The sequence below is a fragment of the Apiotrichum porosum genome, assembly GCF_003942205.1.
Source record: "Apiotrichum porosum strain DSM 27194 chromosome Unknown scaffold_11, whole genome shotgun sequence".
Lineage (NCBI taxonomy): Eukaryota > Fungi > Basidiomycota > Tremellomycetes > Trichosporonales > Trichosporonaceae > Apiotrichum > Apiotrichum porosum.
Genome location: NW_021167118.1, coordinates 486141 through 511059, shown reverse-complemented (window position 1 = coordinate 511059; position 24919 = coordinate 486141). Strand labels below are relative to the sequence as shown.

General features: G+C 59.0%; 10 protein-coding genes across 10 annotated transcripts; 4 read left to right on the top strand and 6 right to left on the bottom strand.

Moving 5' to 3' along the window:
- Window positions 1-66: 66 nt before the first annotated feature.
- EHS24_001813 (uncharacterized protein) lies at window positions 67-1785 on the bottom strand (the record flags this gene model as incomplete). The annotated part of the gene is made up of 3 exons (XM_028617574.1): window positions 67-101; window positions 160-1717; window positions 1774-1785. 3 exons carry the CDS (start codon window positions 1783-1785, stop codon window positions 67-69), a joined length of 1605 nt encoding a protein of 534 aa, XP_028474037.1.
- A 721-nt stretch (window positions 1786-2506) lies between these two features.
- Window positions 2507-5158, top strand: EHS24_001812 (uncharacterized protein; the record flags this gene model as incomplete). Its single annotated transcript, XM_028617573.1, has 4 exons — window positions 2507-2633; window positions 2946-4820; window positions 4872-4943; window positions 5040-5158. 4 exons carry the CDS (start codon window positions 2507-2509, stop codon window positions 5156-5158), a joined length of 2193 nt encoding a protein of 730 aa, XP_028474036.1.
- Window positions 5159-5474: 316 nt separating this feature from the next.
- Window positions 5475-6688, bottom strand: EHS24_001811 (uncharacterized protein; the record flags this gene model as incomplete). The annotated part of the gene is made up of 5 exons (XM_028617572.1): window positions 5475-5525; window positions 5583-5902; window positions 6000-6272; window positions 6354-6449; window positions 6508-6688. The coding sequence occupies 5 exons, from the start codon at window positions 6686-6688 to the stop codon at window positions 5475-5477; spliced, it is 921 nt and encodes a 306-aa protein (XP_028474035.1).
- Window positions 6689-6864: 176 nt separating this feature from the next.
- Window positions 6865-8467, top strand: EHS24_001810 (uncharacterized protein; the record flags this gene model as incomplete). Its single annotated transcript, XM_028617571.1, has 5 exons — window positions 6865-6924; window positions 6986-6994; window positions 7195-7532; window positions 7589-7952; window positions 7991-8467. 5 exons carry the CDS (start codon window positions 6865-6867, stop codon window positions 8465-8467), a joined length of 1248 nt encoding a protein of 415 aa, XP_028474034.1.
- A 366-nt stretch (window positions 8468-8833) lies between these two features.
- On the bottom strand, window positions 8834-10321 carry EHS24_001809 (uncharacterized protein; the record flags this gene model as incomplete). The annotated part of the gene is made up of 1 exon (XM_028617570.1): window positions 8834-10321. The coding sequence occupies one exon, from the start codon at window positions 10319-10321 to the stop codon at window positions 8834-8836; it is 1488 nt and encodes a 495-aa protein (XP_028474033.1).
- Window positions 10322-11362: 1041 nt separating this feature from the next.
- On the bottom strand, window positions 11363-13596 carry MAE1 (NAD-dependent malic enzyme, mitochondrial; the record flags this gene model as incomplete). Its single annotated transcript, XM_028617569.1, has 5 exons — window positions 11363-12772; window positions 12939-12953; window positions 13015-13147; window positions 13216-13386; window positions 13448-13596. 5 exons carry the CDS (start codon window positions 13594-13596, stop codon window positions 11363-11365), a joined length of 1878 nt encoding a protein of 625 aa, XP_028474032.1.
- A 2526-nt stretch (window positions 13597-16122) lies between these two features.
- EHS24_001807 (uncharacterized protein) lies at window positions 16123-17027 on the top strand (the record flags this gene model as incomplete). The annotated part of the gene is made up of 3 exons (XM_028617568.1): window positions 16123-16293; window positions 16356-16759; window positions 16850-17027. The coding sequence occupies 3 exons, from the start codon at window positions 16123-16125 to the stop codon at window positions 17025-17027; spliced, it is 753 nt and encodes a 250-aa protein (XP_028474031.1).
- A 1414-nt stretch (window positions 17028-18441) lies between these two features.
- Window positions 18442-22279, top strand: EHS24_001806 (uncharacterized protein; the record flags this gene model as incomplete). The annotated part of the gene is made up of 3 exons (XM_028617567.1): window positions 18442-18742; window positions 18796-21750; window positions 21924-22279. The coding sequence occupies 3 exons, from the start codon at window positions 18442-18444 to the stop codon at window positions 22277-22279; spliced, it is 3612 nt and encodes a 1203-aa protein (XP_028474030.1).
- Window positions 22280-22521: 242 nt separating this feature from the next.
- On the bottom strand, window positions 22522-23351 carry EHS24_001805 (uncharacterized protein; the record flags this gene model as incomplete). Its single annotated transcript, XM_028617566.1, has 3 exons — window positions 22522-23070; window positions 23126-23280; window positions 23330-23351. 3 exons carry the CDS (start codon window positions 23349-23351, stop codon window positions 22522-22524), a joined length of 726 nt encoding a protein of 241 aa, XP_028474029.1.
- A 420-nt stretch (window positions 23352-23771) lies between these two features.
- Window positions 23772-24651, bottom strand: CYT2 (Cytochrome c1 heme lyase; the record flags this gene model as incomplete). The annotated part of the gene is made up of 2 exons (XM_028617565.1): window positions 23772-23964; window positions 24008-24651. 2 exons carry the CDS (start codon window positions 24649-24651, stop codon window positions 23772-23774), a joined length of 837 nt encoding a protein of 278 aa, XP_028474028.1.
- Window positions 24652-24919: the final 268 nt, after the last annotated feature.

Here is a 24919-nt window from a genome sequence, read left to right as displayed (position 1 = left end):
CCCCACGCGTCAGCTACTGTCACTGAGCTACCATTATCCCAATGCATGTACTACATGTACCTTGTGCTAAGCTTCTTGCTGCTGCAAGTCGTAGTAGTGCTCTGTAGATTGTCAATACTAGAACCATTTTAGAATCGCCTCGGCTGCCCTCGTACTCACTCTCCGCGGCGTTAATCGCCGCCACATTCGACATTGCCTTGTTGATAGTCTCAGTGTGCTCGTCCTCCTCCACCGAGTCAAACACGATACCGCCACCAGCCTGGAGGTAGACGGTGCCATCCCTGAAGGTCATGGTACGAATAGCGATACACGTGTCGAGCTCGTTGCGGTCAAAGTCAAAGCGGCCGACTGCGCCGGCGTACACGCCACGACGCTCCTGCTCGAGACCGCCAACGAGTTGGATGGCCTTGACCTTTGGTGCACCGGAAACTGTGCCAGCAGGGAAGATGGAGCGGAAGGCGTCAAAGCGCGACTGGTCGGGACGGAGGATACCGCTGATCTGGGAAGTAATGTGGATGACGTGCGAGAACTTTTCGATACGCATGAGGTCGTCGACCTGGACTGTCTGGGGTTGGCAGACGCGGTTGACGTCGTTACGCGCCAGGTCGACGAGCATAATGTGCTCTGCGCGATCCTTGTCCGAGGCGAGGAGCTCGGCACCGAGGCGGGCGTCCTCGGCAGCGTTCTTGCCACGCTTGACAGTACCAGCAATGGCGTGGTTGTACACCTTGCGGCCCTCGACCTTGCAAAGGGTCTCGGGGGAGGCGCCGACGAGCTGGACGTCCTTGCAATCGAGATAGAACATGTAAGGGGAAGGGTTGACACGCCTCAGGTGACGATAGACGTTGAAGGGGTGGAGGGCCGTCTTGCGGGCCAGACGCTGGGAGGGGACAGCCTGGATAATGTCGCCCTTGACAATGTGCTCCTTGAGCTTGGTAACAAAGCCCTCGTAGCCGGCCTTGCCGACGTTGGAGATGGCTTCGTTGCCGAGGGTGATAGGGGGTTGGACGGGGAGGGGCACCTCGGGGGCCTCGAGCTTCTGCCTGACAATCTCAATCCTCTTGCCGGCCTCGGCGTACAGCTCGGGGAGCTTGGAAATGTCCTCGCCATCGGGCAGGTAGATGTGCGACACGATCTTAATGGACTGGAAGATGTGGTCAAAGATGACGAGCGTCTTGGTGATCATGAAGAAGGCCTCGGGGAGACCGGGCAAGGGGTCCCGGTGAGGGACAGCAGGCTTGGTGACAGGCTCAAAGTGCTGGATAGCGTCGTAGGTGATGAAACCGACGGCTCCGCCAGTAAAAGTTGGCACCGCATCGAGCTTGACGTAGCGGAATGGCTCCAGTTCCTTCTCAAGCGCATCGAGCGGGTCACCCTCAACCTCCAGTCCCTCACCGGTGCGCACAGTCTTGACGGGGTCGGCGCCGACAAAGCTGTACCTGGCGAGGCTCTCGCCGCCAGTGATCGACTCGAGCAGGAAAGAGTGCTCGGAGCCCTGGGCGACCTTGAGGTATGCTGCGACGGGGGTGAGGAGGTCGGCGGGAATGTCGACATAGACAGGAATCAAGTTGCCACGCTTCTCAGAGGAAGGGGTGACGGGAACCTCGGTCGAAGCGATACCAGAGTAGCGAGCAGCAGCCGGAGGGGCCAAGGTGGTGGGGGCTGAAGGGGCGGTCTCGAGGAGGTGCTTGACTTCCTCGAGGGACGGTTTCAAAGTCTGGACGAGGTCAGCATTGTGGGTGAAGGTAGTGTGTGGTGCAGAGAGGAACTCACTGGCTGGGTCATGACGGGGGGAGAGATGTTGGGGGAAGGAGGGAAGGAGGAGAGCAAGGGAAGACGGGGGCAGGGAAGACGAGTTAGGTAAGACGAGCAAGGACAACGATCCGAGGAAGGATAGGTAGACACTGCTCTTTTAAATGGTTGTGTTGTGCGTGTGGTTGCGTATGATGAGTGTTGTGCGTGCTGTGTGTTGTCTTGAGATACTGTTCCGACAAACGGGGCGAGTTGGTTGATGACACCGTGGCCGCTGCACTGTGTCTTTGCTGGACATGAATCTCAGTCGAGCGCGCGTATAATCGACTCGGAACGTCGGCACGCGGGGGGTGTGGCCGGGGCTGACTGTCGTCACGTGACCTTCACGTGGCTCCAGCGTGGCAGCCGGTCGGCCGTTTACCGTCTCTGGCTTTGGGTTTGTGTGACGGCAGGGGCAACCCATGCACCCACCCAGTTTGCCCATCACAGCAACCACACACACACACACACTCTGTCGTCCCCCCCACCACACCATCTCCATCCACACATCTCTCACTCTCTCTCTCGTCCACTCACCCACCTCGACCCCCACCCCACCCCAACCGTCGCCCACACCCATAGGACCGGTGCATACACTCGTGGCCTCCTCTGCCCCACCTTGGCCGTGTCCATCGCCAAGGCGCTCCCATCGCAGCTAGCACACACCGCGTAAACCCTCCGCGCGCGCCTCCTTCGGCCACACCGTTCCCTTACCATGTCCATCCCGCCCCCACGTCGGGCACAGACCTATGACGCCTACACCGCGGATGGCACAGAGTACGCCGATGGGGCAGGGACATCACAGGTGAACGCTGCACGGAGCAGAAGCATGCGCGACTTTGGTGAGTGGTTTGTGGTTTTGTCACCTTGGGTCCCAGTCTCCACCGACGTGCGCGCGACGCCAACGCCGTCATTCTCCATCACCCAGCTTTGTATCTTGGCAGTTGGCCCTCTCTTGGGCTGCTGCCCCAGCTGCACACCACTCCCTCCCCCCCCCCTTCCCTCCCCCGCGAACGCGTTTGCGCAGCTCCCGGCCCGATGGTCGCCAAAGTGACGTCTGTGGGACGCCTCTTTCGCCGCCGCCGCCCCTTGACACTTTGCCCCTCTCCGTCCTTTTTTCTTGTCGTCACATCATACTCACCACCTCCCATCAGCCCAACCGCTGGCTCTTCCAGAGCTCGACATGGTCGACCCACCCCCCGCACCGCCGTCGTATGACATGGCAATTGGCTCCTTGTCACTTGACTCTCCCGCGGCCCCCGCAAGGTCTGAGCAGCTGCCCTACGCGCCAGTCGACTACGCGTCGCAGCTGTACGCAGACTATCTCGCCGAGGAGGATGAACAGCCGGGACCGCTGCCTGGTAGCAGCGCCGCTGCGGCTCCCAGTGCAGCAGCGATCCGTCGCCCTCGCTCCGACCCCGCAGACATGGAGCACGACTTTGGCAACCTTCGCCTGACGTCGGCGAGCCCGCCGCCGGGGTCGCAACCGCATCAGGCTCAGCGCCAAAACACGTTGTCGGGTCGAGGGCAGTCCGGGCAGTATCCATCGCCTTACGGCGGAGGTGCTCCCCCACTGCGTCAAAGGTCGGTCACCGACGGCTACACGTCAAATCGCACCGGCGACCCTGCTGCAAGTGTCTACTCTTTGGACTCTGGGATGGGCGCATATGCTCCTCCACCCTCAGGGCAAGGCCGAGGGTATCCCGTGGCGCCCAACGCCGGTGGTCAACCAGCAGGCGGGCCGGGATGGGGAGCAGCCAACCAACAGCAGTACCCTCCGTCTGCAGAGTACCAGAACCCATACTACTCGGCGGCCAACGACTTTTTGGGCATGCCACAACCTCAACAGGCCCAACCAGGCTATCCCCCCGGAGGTCCTCCACAAGGAGTTCAGCCTGCTGGTCCACCGGGTGCGCAGCAAGTGCCGTCACGCCAGGCGAGCATGTCCAACCTCGCGCGGACCAACACTTCTAGATCCACACTGTCCCTCTCGTCCATCTCCTCGGTCCCGCCCCGCATGCCCACCGAATCTGTTGGCGCGAGTTCTACCCGTCGGCGCGGCGGAGCGGTTGCCATTGACGTCAGCAAGCCTCCATACACGCGCGAGTTTGTCGACGACTATCGTAACCGCATGAAGGTCGACCCGGACCCAGAGGCACAGTTTGCGTTTGCCAAGTACCTGATTGAGGCCGCCAAGAAGATCGGTGAGGAGTTGGCGGCCCACGACCCGCGTGCGGGTCGCAAGTACCGAGACTCACTTCTCGCGGAGAGCTTGCGAAACGTCAAAAAGCTCGCAGAGGGCAGCAAGGAGCCATATGCGGACGCCCAGTTCTTCCTTGCCAACTTGTACGGTACAGGTCAGCTGGGACTGCAGGTCGATCACGAGAAAGCGTATTACCTCTACCTCCTCGCGTCCAAGCTCAACCACCCAGCGGCCACGTACCGCGCCGCCGTCTGCTGCGAGTTGGGTGCAGGGACAAAGCGGGACCCGAACAGGTCCGTGCTGTTCTATCGCAAGGCAGCGGCCTTGGGCGACACGGCGGCAATGTACAAGCTGGCCCTCATCCTGCTCAATGGTATCATGGGCCACCCGCGGAACCCTCGTGAGGCGCTCGTGTGGCTCCGTCGCGCTGCAGCCCAGGCCGACGAGGACAACCCACACGCCCTGCATGAGTTGGCGTTGCTCCACGAACGGCCCAATAATGGCACCAACGGTGTGATCCCACACGACCCCCACCTCGCCCGCGAGTACCTCACCCAGGCAGCACAGCTGGGCTATGCTCCCGCGCAGTTCAAGCTGGGCCAGTGCCACGAGTTTGGCACTCTGGGCTTTGTTATTGATCCCCGCCGCAGTATTGCGTGGTACACTCGTGCCGCAGAGCGCGGCGATGCCGAGGCCGAGCTCGCCCTTTCGGGCTGGTACCTCACAGGATCAGAGGGCGTGCTCAAGCAAAGCGATACCGAGGCCTACCTCTGGGGCCGCAAGGCGGCCAACAAGGGATTGGCCAAGGCCGAGTATGCTGTTGGATGTGAGTGTGGCCAACGGCGTTCGAACGTGGAATTCCAGCTGATTTTCTCAGACTATACCGAGATCGGTATCGGTGTCAAACAGGATATCGAGCTTGCCAAGCGGTGGTACATGCGTGCAGCGAGTGAGTAGAACATGGAGTCCGCTGGCAAACCCTATTTCGGGAGACTTGGCAGTTCCAGACGCTCCAATATGCGCGGTACTGACACTCGCGTTCCAGGCCAGCAAAATAAGCGCGCCATGCAACGTCTTGCCGAGCTCAACAGTAATCGCGGTGGCAAGGGCAAGGGTGCGCGACCCACGCGTAAGGACGCCGAGAACGAGTGCGTCGTTATGTGAGGCACTGCAATCACCGTCTATCGAACCCGGTCCACCCAGCCCGTTTAACAATTTACAATCATACAACTATCGAGCGACTGGCCGGGGACATGGAGGAGAGGTTAGGTCAAGCGTGAGTGTGGAGGGGCATCCAACAGGCAGGCATATATACAGCCAAGATCTGCCTGGAGCGGAGCGGAGTGGGGGAGTGGGGGATGTGCAGTCATAATGTGTTTTCTTGTACAGCATGCACAGCATCGAGTCCGACAAATCGAGCCGAGACCACGAGTAAACTGTGTCTTTTGTATATGGCAAGTGATGGGGTAGTATGCTTTGTTTACTTCTTCTGATAGAACTCCTCGAGACCCTCGGCGACACTGGCGCGGAGCTGTATGTGGTGTCAGCTAACCCCATGTCGGTGAATATCAACCACTATGGGACTCACGGGAGGCGAGATGGAGTTCTTGGCATCAAAGTACGCCAGCACCATGTTGTCCGCCAGCCACTTGTCGGCCACAGTACCCAGCACTTTACCTTTGTACTCGAGGCCAAACTTGCCGTCGCGGGAACGAGTCACGATGAGCTCGTTGCCCTTGGGGACCGATCCGGTAGGGAACATGGCCTTCAAGGCCTGGAGAGAGGTGGCGATGCGCTCGTCGTCAGCCGGGGTGAGGAGACCCTGCTGGCGCTGGATCTTTTGGCGCGCGAGGAGGGTACGCGTGAATCCGTCACGGAGGTGGGAGAAGTCGGTGTTGCGGAAGGGGACTGGGGAGTGTTAGTCATTGGATTCTCAATTGTTTGGGAGTGGTCTTTGCCCCTCCTCCTCCTCGCTCCCCCTCTCTCCCCCTCCTCATATACCCACCAATGCGGACAGCCACGTCAGCTGGCGAATCCAGCAGAGCCTGGATCATTCCCTCTCCCGCCGGACCCGTAATTTCTGTCGCGCTGAAGTTGCTCCAACCCGGAAGCGAGTGGAGGCTGTTGCGCAAGACATAGTCGTTGACATAAAAGCCCGCAGAGTAGACCTTGAAGCTGAGGAACGAGACGGTGCGTACGCCGAGACCGACGAGGGTGAGGGCAGGTGTGGAAGCCGGGGTGAGGGTGAGCGGGTGGGCGACTTGGGTGGCGGGGTCGACTGGGGGACGTCAGTGTCAGTGTTCAGTGAGAGAGTCGTCATTGTCCGTCGCGGGATTCGCCGAGGGTGGTTTGAGCTCACCTTTCACGTCCCCGTCCACTGGCGCAGGAGCGGCGTCGCACTGGATGGCATATCTGTCGACGATGAGGGGGAGGGCCGCGCGGAGTTCGCTCTTGTCTGTAAAGGCAACTGTCAGTGTACTGTGACACAAATGTTGTGAGGTTTCGTGACGCACCAAGGGCATAGGCTCCGGCGCCGGTGGCAAGGAGGACGGCTGCGGCGACGGCGACGCGTGTGTGCGAGGCGCCCGAGGCAGCTGTCCTGCTACCTGGGGTAGCATGGGTGTTGATAGAGCGAGTTTGACGCGCTGCTGAGCGTGCCGCGCGGAGGACGCTTGCGGTGAGAGGGCGAGACATACTGGGTGGACGGGAGACGGGAACAGGCGGAAATGGGTCAGGTTAATGGATGGGGGGAACCGAAGTGCGCACGTCGATTATTGACGGCTGCGGGAGAGAGAGAGAGAGAAGGGGGGCCATCCTTCTCGTTTGCTTTTGCCTTCAACTCATTCTCTCTGTCGTCTTCCACTCTCCCCATGCCATCCAACGCCTTGGACTTTGGAACGCTCTCAAAGAGCTCAAACATGAAGCGCAAGGTAAGCACACAATGCATGTCGCATGTACCACACATGTCCATCGGTCGCTGACGGCCCCTAGCAGAGCTCTGTACGTGCCTTTGTCCCCCATGCTACCTCTTTCTGCCTGCGCGCGCCGTCCCCAGTCGCTGTCGTCGCGTCGTCGTTACCACACGACGCGCCGTTGCTTCTGGTGTACGCCGGCGCGCGCGTCAACACAAAACATGCGCATTTATTCATTCCCAAGACCAGCCAATATGACCCACACATATGCCCCCCTACTGACACCAGCCCAAGTCCCTGCTCGCAGCGCTAGGCAAACCGGCCAGCACGCGTGGATACAACGCGCCGCCGTCTGCCTACGCGCAACACCAACCAGGATCGTACGCTCCGAGTCTCGCCTCGTCAGACGAGTCGCACGAGACCGGGGGTGGATGGAGCAACTATGCAGAGTCGTCGCGTGGACCTGGATCGGCTGTGCGATCCGTTTCTGGATCGACGACGAACAGCTTGTCCGTCTACTCGCGCCAGAGCACCACGCCTCGGCAGATCCGCCGCGTAGACGATGTGTACCATCTCGTTCGCGAGCGACTCGTGGCATGGAGCTACCTCATGCAGTTCTACAACGGGTAAGTAAACCGCGTCGAATACCCACCGGCAGTCGGCTGATAAGTGTTCTTCCCAGTGACGTTCCCTGGCTCAACAGCATCCACGTCGCGCGTTCCCAGCTTGAAGCCGCTATGGGTGCAAAGGCCCTCGACGAGCGCGCACGTCAAGAGTACGCGCTAGGCCTGTCCCTCGCTGCCCTGTTCGACATTACTGGTGCTGGCGACTTTCTTCGCGCTCTGTACAAACTCATCGACGAGTGGGAATCGTGGGCCGAGCAAGGTGGAAGCAGCAGGAGTGTGATGCCTGGGCCTCTGCGCAACTTTTTCCGTCCCCAGCGCCAAAAGCCTCGTCCTAGCGCTGCCCAGAGTACGGCGACGGCAGAGGTCACTATTGCACCTGTGGATGCCCAATCCGAGTCTTTCCTTGTGTTGGCTGTCATGGTGAGTGAGACACGCTCGGTAGTAGCTGACCATTTCAGCCCTTTACGCCCGACTACTTCCAAGTCCATGCATCGACGTGCTCGATCATGCGCGACGTATACAAGAAGCTTCTCGCCATGGTCCTCCCGGCCTCGCGTGGCGGACGCGCCAGCACTACAGACTTTGGCACCAACATGCTCCTCCACCAATCCACCTTTGTTCTCCTTGGCCCTAATGACGGCAACGGCCCGGCCACCGATTTCGTCTCTGACGCAGCGCTACTCGGATCGGTAGAAATGCCGTCAAACCTCACGCTCGTGGGAGAGGGCCAAAAGCTCACTCCACCCGTGATCGACCTGCTTCTCAAGGTCGACGCCAGGCTGAAGAAGCACTATCAGTACCTCGCCAAGGACGGCGACACTCTCGCTCGTGCTGTGCTCGACACTGAGCTCACAACTTTGAGTCAGACGCTTGCCGGGGGCCCTGCGCTGCGTTTCACCGCGCCCACGCCGGCCACCTGGACCGAGGCCAACTAGCTCTAGTTTGACGCCCGCCGTCAGCCAAACCGATTTCCGTCTCTAGGTTTATTTTCGCTTTTCGCTCTACTACTTTCTCGCCTCTCACCTATGTCTTTGACCTGGCCAATAAAAGCCGGGCACCTGGGGCCACACGTTACGCTTATGCCCTTACCGCCACGATGTGGAATGGTACCCGTCCTGTTACGTTATATTGGATCTATATTATTATATGTCGTGTGTAGGGACGACCTCTTTACTCTCTTGCCTCGCACGAATCACATCGTGGCTAGTCTCCCTCTGAATGATATCATATAAATGCGACATCAGCACATAGAGTGGCATTGTTAAATGCACACATGCCCAGACCAGATCTCCCAAGCTATGTTACACCTTGCCTCCTTCAATAACACGGTGGTACTCCGACTCCCTTGGGTTCCGCAGCTTGACGTTCTCCAGCGCCCTTTCCCTCTCGTCATCCTCCAAGCCAGCAAGGATCATGAGAGTGTCTATCTCCTCCCTCAGGTGCCTATCCAGGTGTCCTGCCCACCGATCGGGCAAACTCAAACTGGCTGGCGATAAGCAATTGACCCCATCGACGAAATACGTGATTCCCAGCGGAGCCGTTTCGGCAATCCTTGCTACGAGTGGCCGGAGGAACCCCCATGGAGGTGTGGACGCCTGGCGAGTCTCTGCCGGCTGGCCTTTACGAACGTGGTGCTTGAGCTTGAACCGCAGCCGCACGACAGCGACGCCGGGCGGGAAGACTGGCACGGGAATCTCGAGGCGGCCGAGGGGGGACATTGTGCAGAAGAAGACGAGCTGGAGCCACCTCAAGTCTTTGGGCAGCACCGGTGGGGCTGGTTCGGCGATGATTTCTGAATGGGCGAGGGTATCGGGAACGAGGAAATAGACGTGGTGTCGAGCGGCAGGGTAGCATCCTGCGCCCCGGCGGAGACCGTACGCGCCCGATATAGTCGCCACCTGGACGTGTTGCAACAGACTCGACAGCGCCTGCAAGTCTCGAGCTGGGATATCAGGTTGGTCCAGGATCGCAACCCGCTTTGCCCTCTTGAGTGTCTTGCGGTAATTGTCATCCTTCAACGCCGCTGCTCCGGGGAACCGCGACCCGGACCTCTGGTCACCGGCAGGCAATTGGTGGCCGAGAGCAGGGATGTCGCCATAGTATTCCGACTGAACACCATGACGGGCAGTGATGCGCACATCGGAGCAGAAAAGGTCGTCTACCATGTCGTGGTATCGGCGGCAGGTTCTCCGCAGAGCGATGAGGACCGACCGGGGCGCAAAGTGGAGTATGGACTCCATGACGTGAGGGTAGGCCGAGTGATCCAAAAGAATCCCGCTGCCGTCCAAGCCGTTTGAGGTTGAGATGGGGGTTGACGTCCAGTTTGAGGGGGAGGTAGACAGCGACGGAGTGTATGTGTCCTCGACTGGACTGGACGCGGCACTGGTACGACTCATACCCACCGGTCCGGGAGAGCGGCTGGGACTTGGGGTGAAGCTCCTCCGCTTCTCGCCGTTCTGCACCGAGGGGCTCAGGTCGCGTGCCGGTTCCCATTTCCCAATCGCGCCTACATTTTCGGCTTCACTCATACCAAGGGTGAGACCCGACATTGACATTGACATGGTCGGCATCGAAGGCATTGAAAACCCAGAAAGCTTCTCCCTCAACGAGGCGCTCAGGTGGTGGTGGGTGGGGGACGAGCCCCCGGCGAGGTGGTCCAAGTCGATGGCGGTCAAAGAGGGGTCGCCAGGCAAAAGCAGGTGGGAGCTGGCGGTGGCACTGGGGGGTTCCGCCGTGGCCACTGTTGGCGTGGATGTGGACGTGGACGTGGAAGTGGACGGCGCAGGCATTGGTATGGGTCTGGTGCGGAGTGAGCCGGTACGCCACCCGCGCATCGGAGCTTCGAGCTCCAACATTGGTGTGTCGTAGTAGTAGTGTGCGCGTGTGTGTGTGGGTAAGTGAAAGAAAGGGCGCGTGGCAGGGTGTGCACAAGGTGTGGGTGTCTCCAGGCCGTTCCCAAAGTGAGTGAATGAGTTGAGAGAGTATGTATGTGAATGAAAGACAATAGATGCAGAGGCCAACGACGATGATGGCACCGACGTCGGCCGGGCGTTCCTGTGTCGCCTGCCGGTGGTGGCGTTGGTACGTATCGTCCGATCTTGAGTACTGGAACCAGACGGCAAGACAAACGACTCGACGTGTGATTCCTGCCTCGTCACACGCCCATCTGGGTAATCGGTGCGTGCATTCTGTACAGTCTGTCACTCTACACTGCTGCACGCAATGTTATCGCAGCGTCAGAGCCGGCGAACGGGGGCACAGTCGTCGTGACGCCAGGAATGGGCCAACACGGTCATGTCCGCCGATGACCGCGTCTAGGTGGGTTAGGGAAAGCACACGGTAAACCGGGCCGTGAGGAGACGGCCACAGCCTGACCTGGCCCGAACTGCCTCGAGACAGACATGCAGGCAGCGCACGATGCACATGGCACTGCTTTGCAAACTCGCTCAACTGGTACACACCAGTGGCCAGAGGCTATATCTGGATGTGTTTGGAAAGCAAGTCGCCGCTGCCGAGTACCCACATCAGAGCACCAAAACAGCGGATTTAAACCTTCCTTCCCTGTTGCCCCATGTCGTTGCCACCCGTCAACCCGTTCTTCGCCTCCTTTGCTGCCCACAGGTTGTTTCTATGATATGCATAATGATGATCCCGAAACGACACCGGTTCCCCAGTACTAGTCCGAAACTCTTTTGAGGGTGGGGGTTGGTTGGTTGGTTTGGTTGGTTGGTTGCTCTTGCCTAGGTATGGTATTTGTTTTGGCCCGGACGTTCAGTCCAAAGCACAATTAAAAGAAGGAACTCTATCGACTAAAGGCTTTTGGTTTGCGCTTAGTCGACAAGCTCGAGGGGGCGGTACACGGGGTCCCACATGCGCGACTTGATGTAGTCCTCGAGACCGTGGCCGGCCTCGCCATTGACAATCTTGATGGTCATGGGGTCCTGGGCGTTGTTGTCCTTGACAGCCTGGCGGACGACGGCGGCAGCGACCGAAACGGAAACGTTGCGGACGTCGGCGAGGTCGGGGAGGAGCGAGGCGCCGGGAGCGTTGTCCTCGAGAGCGGGGGAGAGGTCCGAGAGGGCGTGGACACCGGCCATGAGCATCGAGGGGGAGATGGTCTTGGAGCGGGCGAGGATGGCACCGAGACCAAGGGCGGGGTAAATGAGGGCGTTGTTGGTCTGGGCAATGCTGTACTCGGTGCCGTTGAGCTCGACGGGGTTGAAGGGGGATCCGGTGGCGACGAAGGCCTTGCCGTCAGTCCACTCGAGGGCATCGGCAGGGTCAACCTCGCAGAGAGCGGTGGGGTTGGACATGGGGAAGATGATGGGGCGGTCGACGTGAGCGGCCATCTCCTTGACAACCTCCTCGTTGAAGGCGCGAGTGTGGGTCGAGGTACCGATCAGAACGGTGGGCTTGACGTTGCGGATAACGTCCATGAGGTTGACCTGGTGAATGTCGGGGTTCTCGAGGTCCCAAGTCTTGATCTCCTCGTCGGGGCGTGCGTACTCGAGCTGCGAGTGGCGGAGCGAGTTGCCCTGCGACTCGAGCAGGAGACCGTTGCGGTCAACACACCAGAAGCGGCGTGCGGCCTCCTGGCGCGAAAGGCCGCTGAGGAGCTGCAGACCGTCCTGGACCTGGGCGGCAATACCCATACCGGCGGAACCGGCGCCGTAAATGACGATACGCTGGTCCTCGAGCTTCTGGCCCGAAGCCTTGATGGCAGCGAGGAGAGCAGCGAGGGCGACGGCACCGGTACCCTGGATGTCGTCGTTGAACATGGGGATCTTGTCCTTGTACTTCTCAAGGAACTTGTACGCGTTGTTCAGGCCAAAGTCCTCAAAGTGGATAATGGCGTTGGGGAAGAGCTCGCGGCAGTGGGTGATGAAGCGGTCGACAAACTGCTCGTAGTTCTTGCCCCTCAGACGGGTACGCTTCCAGCCCATGTACAGGGGGTCGGCGAACAGGGCGTGGTTGTCGGTACCGACATCGAGGACGACGGGGAGGATACGGTTGGGGTTGATACCGGCGCCGAGGGTGTAGAGGGCCGACTTGGAGGTCGAGATGGTGATACCACCAACACCCTGGTCTCCGATACCGAGAATGGCCTCCGAGTCGGTCACGACAACAAGGTCGATAGCCTCCTTGGTGTCATTGCAGTGGTAGGCGACGTCGGCGACACGGTTAATGTCGTGCAGATGTGACTCGAGCTGGGCGCGCATACCGTCCTGGTTAGGGAATGACTTTGTGGCGGTCAGCACAACGTAAAGCAAAACAACAACAAGAGACCCCAGCCACCGTGCGCCTCAGGAACCCCGCGGCCGAAAGCCGCAGGTCCTGGAATGGTGCAAGATAACAAGCTGCCAAGCGGTCCCCGGAGCAGGCCGGTAGTCCTTGTGGGATACGTACGATAAAGCAACCAATCTGTGTTGTATGTCAACAACAGTTCTCATCTGCCACACCCAGAGCGTTACTGGTTACTCACGGGACGACGGAACAGGCTCGAATAGTTTGCGACGGCCTCGGCGGCACCAGGCGTGTACAAAATGCCGAGGAGCTCTTCCAGGTGGTCCTGCATGATACGGTAGAAGAGGACCTGGTTCTGGTCACGGAGCGAGCTGACGTTTGTCAGTTGACTGCAATGACAAGCGCGGCCGGACACCGGACGCTCATGGGGGCTACTCACGCAAGGAAAGCGTGCTTCAAGATGGTGGTGGGCTGCTTCTGGAGTTGGTTCCACGCACGCCACGACTGCTTCTCGATACTGTGGACATCGTAAGGCAAGAAACCCTCGAGACCGAACACAGCACGCTCCTCGCGAGTGAAGCCGGCACCCTTGTTGAGTGCAGGAGTATTTCTGTTAATTGGTCAGCCCAGCTCTACACGTCGCCTCTTTGCCGAATTCGTCGCCCACTCACAACAAGGCCGAGCCCTTGAGGTTTGTCCTGATAGGAATGTAGTTCTTGTTCTCGGCGAGGATGACCTTCCTGGAGAGGTCACGACGGGAGACGGGGGCCGAGTGGATGGGGCAGCGGAGAGCCGGGCGGGCTGCGCGTGATGCGAACATGTCTGGTGGAGGTCAGAGGGCTGTTTGGACAGTGTGGACGGGGATGGGGGAGCGGCAAGCGGCGAGCGGTGTGCAAGCGTAGTGGTGTGTGAGATGCAGAAGCGATGGAACAAGAATGGGGTAGGGGGGCCACGGTCTAGGCGAGTAGCGAGCGAGCAGCGAGCGGCGGGGAGCATGACGCAAGAATATCCTCTCGCTCGCGATCAGTGTCAGATGACACCAAAGGCACCACCACACACGTGATATGGGAGAGAGACCACCACCACGGCCACGACCACCACCTCCACTTCTTCCACCACCGCCGTTGGTCAGTTACTCACCTAAGAGAATGCTCTGTGTACAGAACAAGAATCAAGGATGGTGGTGTTCAGGTGTAAAATATCTCTGTCGTGTCCATATCTATGCGTCTGCGCCTGTCCCCCCACAACTGGCGTCTCTTCGCCCCCAGCCGACAGAACCTGCAGTAGCGAGCTGTTCAAGGGCTGTGATTTCGACTTTGGAGTGACCTGTTTTCGAATCTGCCCACGATTCGCAAAACACGCTCACGCGCAGGTACGCAGGCCGTCACAGGCACTCGAGCGCAGGAGGGAGCGACCGGAGCGACGACACACCCAGGATCACTCTCTCACCCACGGTGACTACTCGTGTCCGCCCCTTCATTCCCTGTGGTCAGTGTGGGTCTCTCGTCCTCTGCCGCTATCAGCCGCCGGCTCGTGCATGCATATGCCCCTTCCACCCACACACTGCAAAGAGCGCGACTTGTCCCGAAGAGCCCAGACGCGACACATGCCGCACAGCATGTGCTGCTCTCGCTACTCTGTCTAGCATTTCGAACCGGGTGCCTCGTGTCGTGCTGCCAGTGCCGCGGAAAATTCTCGGTACTGTTTCGTTCAAGGCCGCGCGAACAAACTACCCAGCATGCAGCCGAGGAGGAGAGAGCCCCCTATCAAGCGATACACACACACCCAGCACAGCAGCGACGCTATCTTTGGCAGAAGCAGCGTAGCCACCTCACCCCCACCTCGGAAAGAGTCGCACCTTGCCATACTACGCTTTACTGGACATTCGAAAACACAATCACATGTCACGAATGCCATGGGTATTTAGCGGGGATCGTCACTTCAGGTGCGCGCTCTAAGGGACGTTTGAAGCGGGCTGCAGTGTCCGCCAAAAAAAAAAAACAGTGGGAGAGGGTCCTCTCAGCTCTCACAGCGGCAGAGGTGTCTCAAGCACTGTCCGCAAGGGGGTCGGGGTTCACAGCAGGGGGCTGGCCCACAAGGGCCGTGAACACCGTGGCTTTGGCCGGCAGCGTGCGGCACTGGCTTCATTGGCCACTCATGGCGGCCGACAGGCCAGAGGCGTCGCGGCGTCGGACACCACCCCTGGTGGACATTGCGATACCCTCCTCGGTCTTGGCCGTGACCGCGCGTGTGTGGATGCCGCCGACAGGTTGCGTCTTTGAGCGCCAGCCAGGGCACAAAATGGTTAAAGTGGCATGGGTAGGAGACAAGTTCGAAATCATGAGGAAAGGGTCGAAGAATGGCGAGAGGTGACTGCCATGTCTGGCCATGCTTAGGGCCCGGCCGAGATATGATATGACACCCCATGCTCGCGTGCAGGTTTGAAGAGTTCGAGAGTTCGAAAATGATCTCGAGAGGGTGACGGAAAGATCCGGGAATTGGTCGTAGGGAAGTTTGTGCGCAGCCCAGTGGACCAGACCAGTAGTAGCGGACACCGCGGCAGGCCTTGACGTGGCCAACAACACTACATACGTGGCTGGATCGCCAGTCATGCTGTGACGTCTCCTCCGTCCAGACTCGGCAAGCTACTCGGCCATCAGTGTTGTTTATTGTATGATCTGCGACGATCGGCACTGTGTTTGGCGTAGTCTTGGGTAAGCCTAAAAAAGGTAACGCATACGGCCAAGCGGAAACTAGCACAGACGATGGAGCTCTCAGCACACGACTGGTTCAAGGATGCGAACCTCGATACCAAGTAACCCAACAGTGGACAAGGACGTTTCTATTGTCCAATGTCTTGGATTAGAACTGACTGGGCGAGCATTTATCATACTTACGACCGCCGCCGGTGTGCGCCAAGATTGCCAACGGGGGGCTTAGTCGGGGCCCTTCAAGACTCGTAACTCGAACCAAACACGCCGGGGAGCGGGCAGAGCCCCAGAGACCCCCCACGCACCACCTCTACCCCTCCGTCAACATGGCCTCAGCATGGCCGTGCACACGCATGCATCCCACAACATCGGCAACACATAGAACTCGCAGCACGCCGCTCTTGGTAGCCATCCAAATATCCACACCCCAAAGGCTGTTCAATGTGCGCTTGCCGTTAATAGGGCCCCCCCTTCCCACCGACGCGTTGTTGAATTGATTTCTTTCGCTCGCCACCTGGGGTTTTTTCCTGACCCACGCCACCCCTCATAAACGCTCTCCACTAGAGCCCAATCGCATCGCTTCTTGTCACTTCTTTCCATTCCACCTCCGTTACGTCGCACACAACTACTGTACCATGCTCGCCAACGTTGTCGCCCTCGCGCTCCTCTCCTTCGCCTCGGCGCGTATCCCCACTGCACTTCCGTCGGTGACTCCGGCGTGCGCCGACACCTGCTCCACCTACTCGGCTTGGGGTAACTGCATCGACAGCACTGTCACTTCCGAGTGTGTTGACGTTTGCACCACGGTAAGTGTGCCAACGCGCGGGTGGATCCAGGAATCCTGTACCGTTCCGGTACAGATGTACAGAGGATGGACCCGGCGCAATGTTTGGATGATGACAAGAACCACGGCTCACAACCCCCGCAGCAGTCGGACGCCATCCAGACCTGCCTCACCTGCCTCGGTTCGGCCACCTCGGCCTCGTCGCTCCTCACGCGCTACTGCGCGGCTATGACCACTGGCACCGTCGAGAGCGCCACTGCCGAGTCGTCCGATGCCAGCTCGGAGACTGCCGCTTCGGCTGACCCCACGACTGACGCGGCGTCAGTCTCGGCGTCGACCTCAGAGTCTGGTAGTGACGGCACTGCGGCGGCGACGACCAGCGCGGATCTGACGACTCCCTCTTCTGAGCCCACCACCTCTTCTGCGACTGTGGAGGCTGCTGTAGCGACCTCGGTCTCATCCACCCCCTTCACTGGCGTGACTACTACGTGAGCACCAAGAGCGCGCGGCACGGGGCGTTTTGCAATGTCGCAGGCACCAGTAGCCAGTACAAGTAAACGTTTGTTAACACTCTTCAGTATCGCCACTTCTTCGAGCAAGGCTGCTTCCTCCTCCTCCTCATCTTCGGTCGCCAAGAGTGCCACTGTTGTCTCGTCGGCCGCTACTTCGTCGTCGACCGCCAAGTCGGGTGCTCGCGTCGCCGCCGCCCCTGGAGCCATCCTTGCCGTTGTTGCCGGCGCCGTCGCTCTCCTCTAAGTTTATACAAGTACCCAGTGTCATAAACGTAGGCATTGGACAATGGATATTGGTATATGAGACGAAAAGGGGGTGTGGGTGGCCTATGAGCAATGTTGCGGGTGTGTGGAGAAGCGACCAGGGAGGGAGGGGCCTTTGGGCCAAGAACCGCAGCAGTTGTAATGTTCGGATTGTGGGGAGCTCTTGCCATCTCCCCTGCCAACCACTGTGTGTGGCTGGCCATGCCCTCAGACTAGTAGCTGTGCTGCTCCTCCCTGCCCAGAAATACAGGGTGCACCGGTACCCCGGCTACCGCAGCTCCGCAGTTGACGAGAGGAAAGAACGGGTGGGCAAAGACAAATTAGTTGGGCGAATAACATTCAAATAAGAAATTTCTAATAAAAATAAGAAAATCGGCATTCCACCCAAACTGCCAGCCCGACCTAGGGTTCCCCCCTTCAACAAAACGTCCTGTTTGTTGCTCTGCATCGTCGTCGCAACGCTTCCGAGGTCGCGAACGGCCCAAAAGATGGAGATACGGCGAATCGAACGCCGGTTACAGACAGGTCGCTGGTTCTCGAGCTGAAGAAGCTCGAGCAGAACCGAATGCGAAGTCTGTGTCTTACCACTAGACGATATCCCCGTTTTACACGAGGTAGTGGGCTGATTTTTGCGCGCCCCGTGGGTATATAAAGTGTTCACGAGCTTAATGTAAGATTCGAACGCTTTGCTGAGCTGTCTAGCTATATGAGCCTGAGAATGTGGGCGGGGAAGTTGCCCGGGGGGGGTTTGGGGGGGGGGGGGCGAGGACCGAGGACCGAGGACGGAGGACGAGAGAGGAGAACGGAGGAAGGGGGTAACGACGAGTATGTGACTCAGCTCACCTACGGTGCGGGGGGACTCGTGATCCCAGAGTGTCCTGCTGCGGGAGGGTCTACGGAGACAGGCCGGCGGCCATCTCAAAGCATGGACATATGGACGTGTGTGTGAACCGTGGCAGTACGAGTACCACCACAATACCGTGCCGCCACACACACGGCCGCAGTGTGTATAACGATCGTCCTTGGGATCAGCGCCGCCACGGCAAAAGGCGCTACAAGGTCTATTAGAAATGTATTTTTGGGGCCTCCAGTGGTTATACCACCTGCCATATGGATCCCTCAAGCATATACCGACTGTAACGACATGCAATCCACTGCATTCAGCACTCGAGCAATGCATGGAAAATGTACAGAGCGCTGAGCATTGTGGCACAGTGTCTCTCGCCTCGGCGTCCTTTGGCAGCAGCCAAATGGGTGGAGGCCCAGGCACGGGCAGAGCTCGCTGACCGGCCCGCGGGAGTAAAATTCTGACGACAGAATGTTCAGAAATCCTCAACACCCACTCGTCACCCCCTCAACACCACACCTCCATCTCCAGTCACGAGCACGCAGCCATGGTCGCGACGTTTGACCCCCTCTCGCCGTCGCAGGCTACCAGCTCGCGCCACCCGGACAAGTCCACGTTCGGCACTCTCACCCGCGAGCGCTCCTTCCGTCACCCCAACACCCAGGGCCCCGACTACCAGGCCCTCGAGGAGCTCGTCCGCCCGCACATCGAGTCCTTTGACGCTCTCACAGAGGGTGACGAGGATGGCACTCCGGGCCTCCTTCAGCTCGGTGTCAATGACATTGGCGAGAAGGTTGTGTTCGACGGCAAGGCCTCGGAGGACATGCCCTTTGGAAACAAGATTACCTGTGGGTCGAAGCACACCATTCTCCGGTGCCGCTGTTTTGCTGACAGATGTCAGACCGGATAGCTCAGGTTGCTCTTGGCAAGCCTCTTGTCTCTGACCGCGACAAGAATGCCGTCGAGCGCCGTGTCTTCCCCACCGAGGCGCGTGAGCGTCTGACCACCTACCGCTCGCGCCTGACCGTGACCATCAAGTGGAAGGTCACGACCGACGAGGGCACCACGCGCGAGTACGATGAAGTGCGCGAGTGTGGTCTGCTGCCCGTCATGGTCAAGTCGGCCCGCTGCAACCTGCGCGACATGTCCGCCTCGGAGCTCGTCCGCCACGGTGAAGAGTCGGCCTCGTGGGGTGGCTACTTCATTGTCAACGGTAACGAGAAGATTGTTCGTTACCTTGTCCTCCCCCGCCGTCACCACGCCATCAACCTCTACCGTCCCTCGTTCGCCAAGCGTGGTGTCTCTTACACCCCTTACGGTTGTCAGATCCGTTGTGTGCGCCCCGACCAGAGCGCGTGCACCAACACCATCCACTACCTGTCCAACGGTGGCTCTACCCTCCGTTTTGCTTGGCGCAAGGTCGAGTACATGATCCCCCTTGTGCTCATCCTCAAGGCGCTCGTCGACGCCTCCGACCTCGAGATCTTTGAGGGCCTCGTTCAGGGCGAGTACGACAACACCTTCCTTACCGACCGTGTCGAGCTGCTTCTTCGTGGCCAGAAGACATGGGGCCTGCAGACTGGAAGCCAGTGCCTCGACTATCTCGGTGACAAGTTCCGCGTCGTCATGAACTGCCCCGAGGACTGGACCAACAGCCAGGTCGGCGCCTTCCTCCTCCAGAAGGTTGTCCTCGTCCACCTGCCCAACCCCCGCGAAAAGTTCCGCATGCTCATCTTCATGCTCCGCAAGCTCTACTCCATGGTTGCCGGCACTTCGTGCCCAGACAACCCGGATTCGCCCCAGCACCACGAGGTTCTCCTCCCTGGTTTCCTTTACGCCATGATCATCAAGGAGCGCTTTGACGAGTCGCTCCAGGCTGTTCGTCTCCAGATTGCCCAGGACATTCGCCAGGGCCGTGCCAAGGACTTTACCAGCGCCAAGTACTTCCCCAGCGTCCTCCAAAAGGTCAACTTTGACGTTGGTGCCAAACTCTCGTACTTCCTTGCCACTGGTAACCTCGTCTCCCCCACCGGTATCGACCTCCAGCAGACTTCTGGTTTCACCATTGTCGCTGAGAAGCTCAACTACTACCGTTACCTCGCCCACTTCCGCTGTATCCATCGTGGTGCCTTCTTCGCCGAGCTCAAGACCACCACGGTCCGTAAGCTTCTGCCCGAGTCGTGGGGTTTCCTGTGCCCCGTCCACACGCCCGATGGATCGCCCTGTGGTCTTCTCAACCACTTGTCGCACACGTGCCAGATTGTTACCAAGACTCTTGACACGCGCCACATCACCGCTCTCCTCTCGGCCCACGGCATGACCCAGGTCTTCGCTACCTCTATCGACGGTACCAAGAACGTTGTCATCCAGCTCGACGGTCGTGTTATTGGTTGGGCTACTCCAGCCAAGGTCAAGCAGCTCGCCGAGCTCCTCCGCAAGCTCAAGACGGACGGCGACTCACGCGTGCCTCTCGACCTCGAGGTCGGTCACGTCCCTGTCACCAAGAGCGGCCAGTACCCCGGTCTCTACCTCTTTGGCTCGCGTTCGCGTTTCATGCGTCCCGTCACGTTCCTCCAGAACAACAAGCTCGACCACGTCGGTACCTTTGAGCAGGTCTACATGGACATTGCCATCACCCCCGAGGAGGTCGAGAAGGGTGTCTCCAGCCACATTGAGCTTGCACCTACCTCGATGCTGTCGGTCATTGCCAACCTTACACCCTTCTCCGACTTTAACCAGTCGCCCAGAAACATGTACCAGTGTCAGATGGGTAAGCAGTCCATGGGTACGCCCTCGACCGCTCTCCAGAAGCGTACCGACAACAAGATGTACCGTCTCCAGACTGGTCAGACACCCATTGTCCGCCCCGTCCTCCACAACAAGTACGGTTTCGATTCGTTCCCCAACGGTACCAACGCCATTGTTGCTGTCATCTCGTACACCGGTTACGACATGGAAGACGCGATGATTCTCAACAAGTCGGCCCACGAGCGCGGCTTTGGTTACGGTACCGTGTACAAGGCGGACATTTTCGACCTCAAGGACGCTGCCCGCTCGCGTACTGCCGCGCCCACCCTGCACTTTGGCATGGGTCGCGACGTCAAGGAGGACCACGCGTGGCGCGAGATTATCGACACGGACGGTCTCCCCCGTATCGGTTCGCGCGTCAAGCAGGGTGAGGCCCTCTGCGCGTACGTCGACGACGTGACGGGTCGCACCAAGGTGCACAAGTACAAGGGTGACGAGACTGCGTACGTTGACGAGGTGCGCGTCTTGGGTTCGGACAATGGCGACTCGGAGCTGCAAAAGATCCACATCAAGCTGCGTATCCCGCGTTCGCCCATTATCGGAGACAAGTTCTCGTCTCGTCACGGTCAGAAGGGTGTGTGCTCGCAAAAGTTCCCCATGATCGACATGCCCTTCACCGAGAGCGGCATGCAGCCCGACGTCATTATCAACCCTCACGCGTTCCCTTCGCGTATGACTATCGGAATGTTCGTCGAGATGCTCGCCGCCAAGGCCGGAGCCCTCCACGGCATGTCGCAGGACGCCACCCCCTTCAAGTTTGGCGACGGTGACAGCCCCGGCGAGTACTTTGGCGAGCAGCTCCGCCAGGCCGGCTACAACTACCACGGCAACGAGCCAATGTACTCTGGTATCACTGGCGAGGAGCTCCGTGCCGACATTTACACCGGTGTCTGTCTTTACCAGCGTCTCCGTCACATGGTCGCCGACAAGGCCCAGTGCCGTACGACCGGTGCCGTTGACCCCCTCACGCGCCAGCCCGTCAAGGGTCGTAAGCGTGCCGGTGGTATTCGTTTCGGAGAGATGGAGCGTGATGCCCTGATTGCACACGGTGAGTACTGGCGCAGATCAGTGTGGTGTGGGTTGGTGGTGGAGCGGGATCAAAAAGTGCCACTGTGGCACTTGCCGATCTTCCAACTCCTCCTGCAACAACCTTTCTACACTCTTCTACACTCCTTTCGTGTCGTTTAAAGTCGTCTAGAGTCACTTTACTGATTTAAAAAGGCACTTCGTACCTTTTGCTTGATCGCTTGATGAACTGCTCCGACTACTCGACAACATGGGTGTGCCGCTCTTGTGGCTCCCTTATCTCGACTGGCTTCGACGACCTTGCCGGCCGCACCGACGGAACCAACGTCTACTGTCGTTCGTGCGACCCCGAGCACCCCGAGGAGGTTGGCGGTGGTGCCAACGGTGCCGTTGCCGCTTCGCCCGCCGCGCAGCCCGTCGTCGTCAAGGGCGACAACAGTGCCGCCCACCGCAACGGCAAGATGGACGTCATCCCTGTCCCCTACGTGTTCAGGTACCTCTGTGCCGAGATGGCGTGCATGGGTATCAAGCTCAGCGTTACTGTCGTCTAAGCGAAACGACACAAGCATCACATTTTTGTGGTTGGGTTTTGCGGGAAACCGGCGTGTTTTTTTCTCGCCCACCACGAACATTATACAACAAAATTCACAATTGCGGGTCTGGTCGGGCTCGCGCATCTTGTATACCCCCCATCTCCTTCATGCATTCTTCTGTATCGGCTTGGCGAGCGTCTTTCGCAGCGCTCTGGCACACTTGACATGATCGGGGTTTCATCGGGACGCTGATAAGGAACTCAAAGGCCAGTTTGCGGAGACACAAGACTCGCGATCATAAGTCGAAGTTCAGCAGGCAGCTGGCAAATGGGGGACATCGTCTGGGGCTCGTCTTGCTGGCCATCGAGGACGAGGTAGCGTTTGATTCTCAAGTTGGCGGCCATGTTACGATCGATGACGCTGTGACGCCATTCGCTTAGTCTGCACTTATCTCGTCTGTACTTGACAGCCCAGTCCATGTCAAGGCTTTGGACGTGGTAGTTGCACTCTTTTATAGCACTTATTATGAGAGCAATCTCACGAGCTTGCAGTCTGTGGGACTTGAATGTGAGGACGGTCGTCGTGGATTCCTTTAAGAAATCCAGAAGCAAGTTGACAATGTTTGCAGGATACGGTGAAGGTCGTCCCAATGTGCGTGCCGCCATGGACAGCGAAGTGAAAGGCAGTCCTTTGAGGACGGGTAACAGTGCCTCGGGAGATTTGCGGGAGGCCAACTTGTGCTGAAAGTTGGCACCAACGCTCTTATAGTTCTCGATGAACAGTGACACCACGGCAGGAACTTGAAAGACCTCGGATAGCGAGTGAGATTCAACCATTGGCGCGCGCGATACGAACACAACTCACTGGGACTCGGGATCCCGTGAACCTGACATAGGGCGGCGTACACAAAACAGACCAAGAACCAGTGTTGCCAACCTCTTTGAGCTTGGGGAGCATACGCTCTCGGTGGAGTTTGGGGCTCTCTTCATTCGGTGCAAGGGCCACGATGTCAAACCGAACTGTTTCGCTCGTAAGTGGTCAAGATTATTGCCGGCATGGAGAGCCTACCTGTGTCAAGAGAGTCGTCCATGATGAACAAAAGACTGGAGTTGGAAACCCAGGAAATGGCTCAAGATAAAATTGAGGAAGATTGAGTAGAGAACAAGGAAACTGACAGCGAGTTCAGCCTTATATACCTGTTGCGTACACACGGGTAACTGGTCGTCTGGGGCATAGATCAGGCACGAGCACTTCGCGTTGCCGAAGGACACGATCACCACAGGGAACGAGTCAGTGATCAGTGTCCTTGCGGTGTGGAAATTGGTACGGGAGCGGGGCCAAAGAAGGCTGCCCGCACCGCTAACTCAGGCAGCGCTTCCCAAGCTCGTGGGGTACCATCAGAGAGCGGCAGACTGCTTCATGTGAGCGATCCAAGTACCCAGAGGAGTGTATGCATGAACCCTGTTGTAGTCATTACCATCTCTAAATTTGCTGTCGTCATCCACGCTGTTTACTTCCACAGACCACGCAGACGGGTGCTAACGCTCGCCCAGTCGTCCAGCGCTGGCCTCACGTCAAGGTAGAACGACATGACACCCGGGCGGGCAGGGTCAGGACGGCCAGTGTAAAAGTCGATAACGTAGCGCACCTGCGTGCCGCAACGGTCGACATACCAGTCGTGACGGTCAAATGGCGGTGTGTATCTGGGAACAAGCGTCAGCTGACGAAAGCAATCACCAAGCTCACCCAAACACAGTCTTGAGCCACGCCTTGGGCGAACGCTCCTGCGGCCTGCCGACAAAGCTGCTCAGCTTGATACCGCCAGGACACTTCTCGCCACCCATGCCTGCCTCCCAGGCCAGGACTTGCTCCCATGCGCGCTCGTTGACGGCGTTGTGGATTGGGACAATGGTGCGCATGTCGGCCACCTTTGGGTCGTGGTTTTTCCTCAACATGGCGTTGAAGAACTGCTGCTCGGAAGGGTATACCCAGTTGCCCTTTGCCTCGTGCTCGACACTCTCGCCGGCGCCGGTGGCGTGGTCGCTGGGCGGGACGGCCTGGCCAGCGCCGACGGGCTGCTCAGGCGAGTCCGTGTTGTGCCGGTAGAATGCGCCGGCACCGCGGGGGATAGACGAGATCTCACGCTCTGTGCTGAGCGGTCGCGATGCGGCGGCAGTACCGGGGGCAGTGGACGAGCCAGCGACGGGCTGTTGGGCGCCCTCGGCGGCGGCAATCCAGACGGAGCGGGCGGACTCGTTGACGGGGCAAGTGTCCGAGGTCACGCCCTCTGGGATGGGTGGGTGGTCGGGCGGCATAACGGCCGTCTTGCGAGAAGGCGCTGCCGTCTCAGCTGGCTGTGGAGCCGATGATTCTGATACTGGGAACCGCATGGTTGTTATTGTTGCGAAAGAGACGTCAAATCGCAAGCAAGACATTGCAAGTGTCCGACTTTTGGCGACAACGGAAGCAAATCGGAACCTCCACTTTCGAGGTCCAGGTGGCCGTTGGTGCAGTGGACAGTGCGATGCCGCGGGATGGCAACGGGTCGGAATTGCAACCAGAAGGCAGTCAAAGGGCTACGTTGGCTCGAGAAGAGACAAGACAGGACAATGCAGCTGGGTAACTGGGTTACACATAAAAATAGTGCATGCGATAATT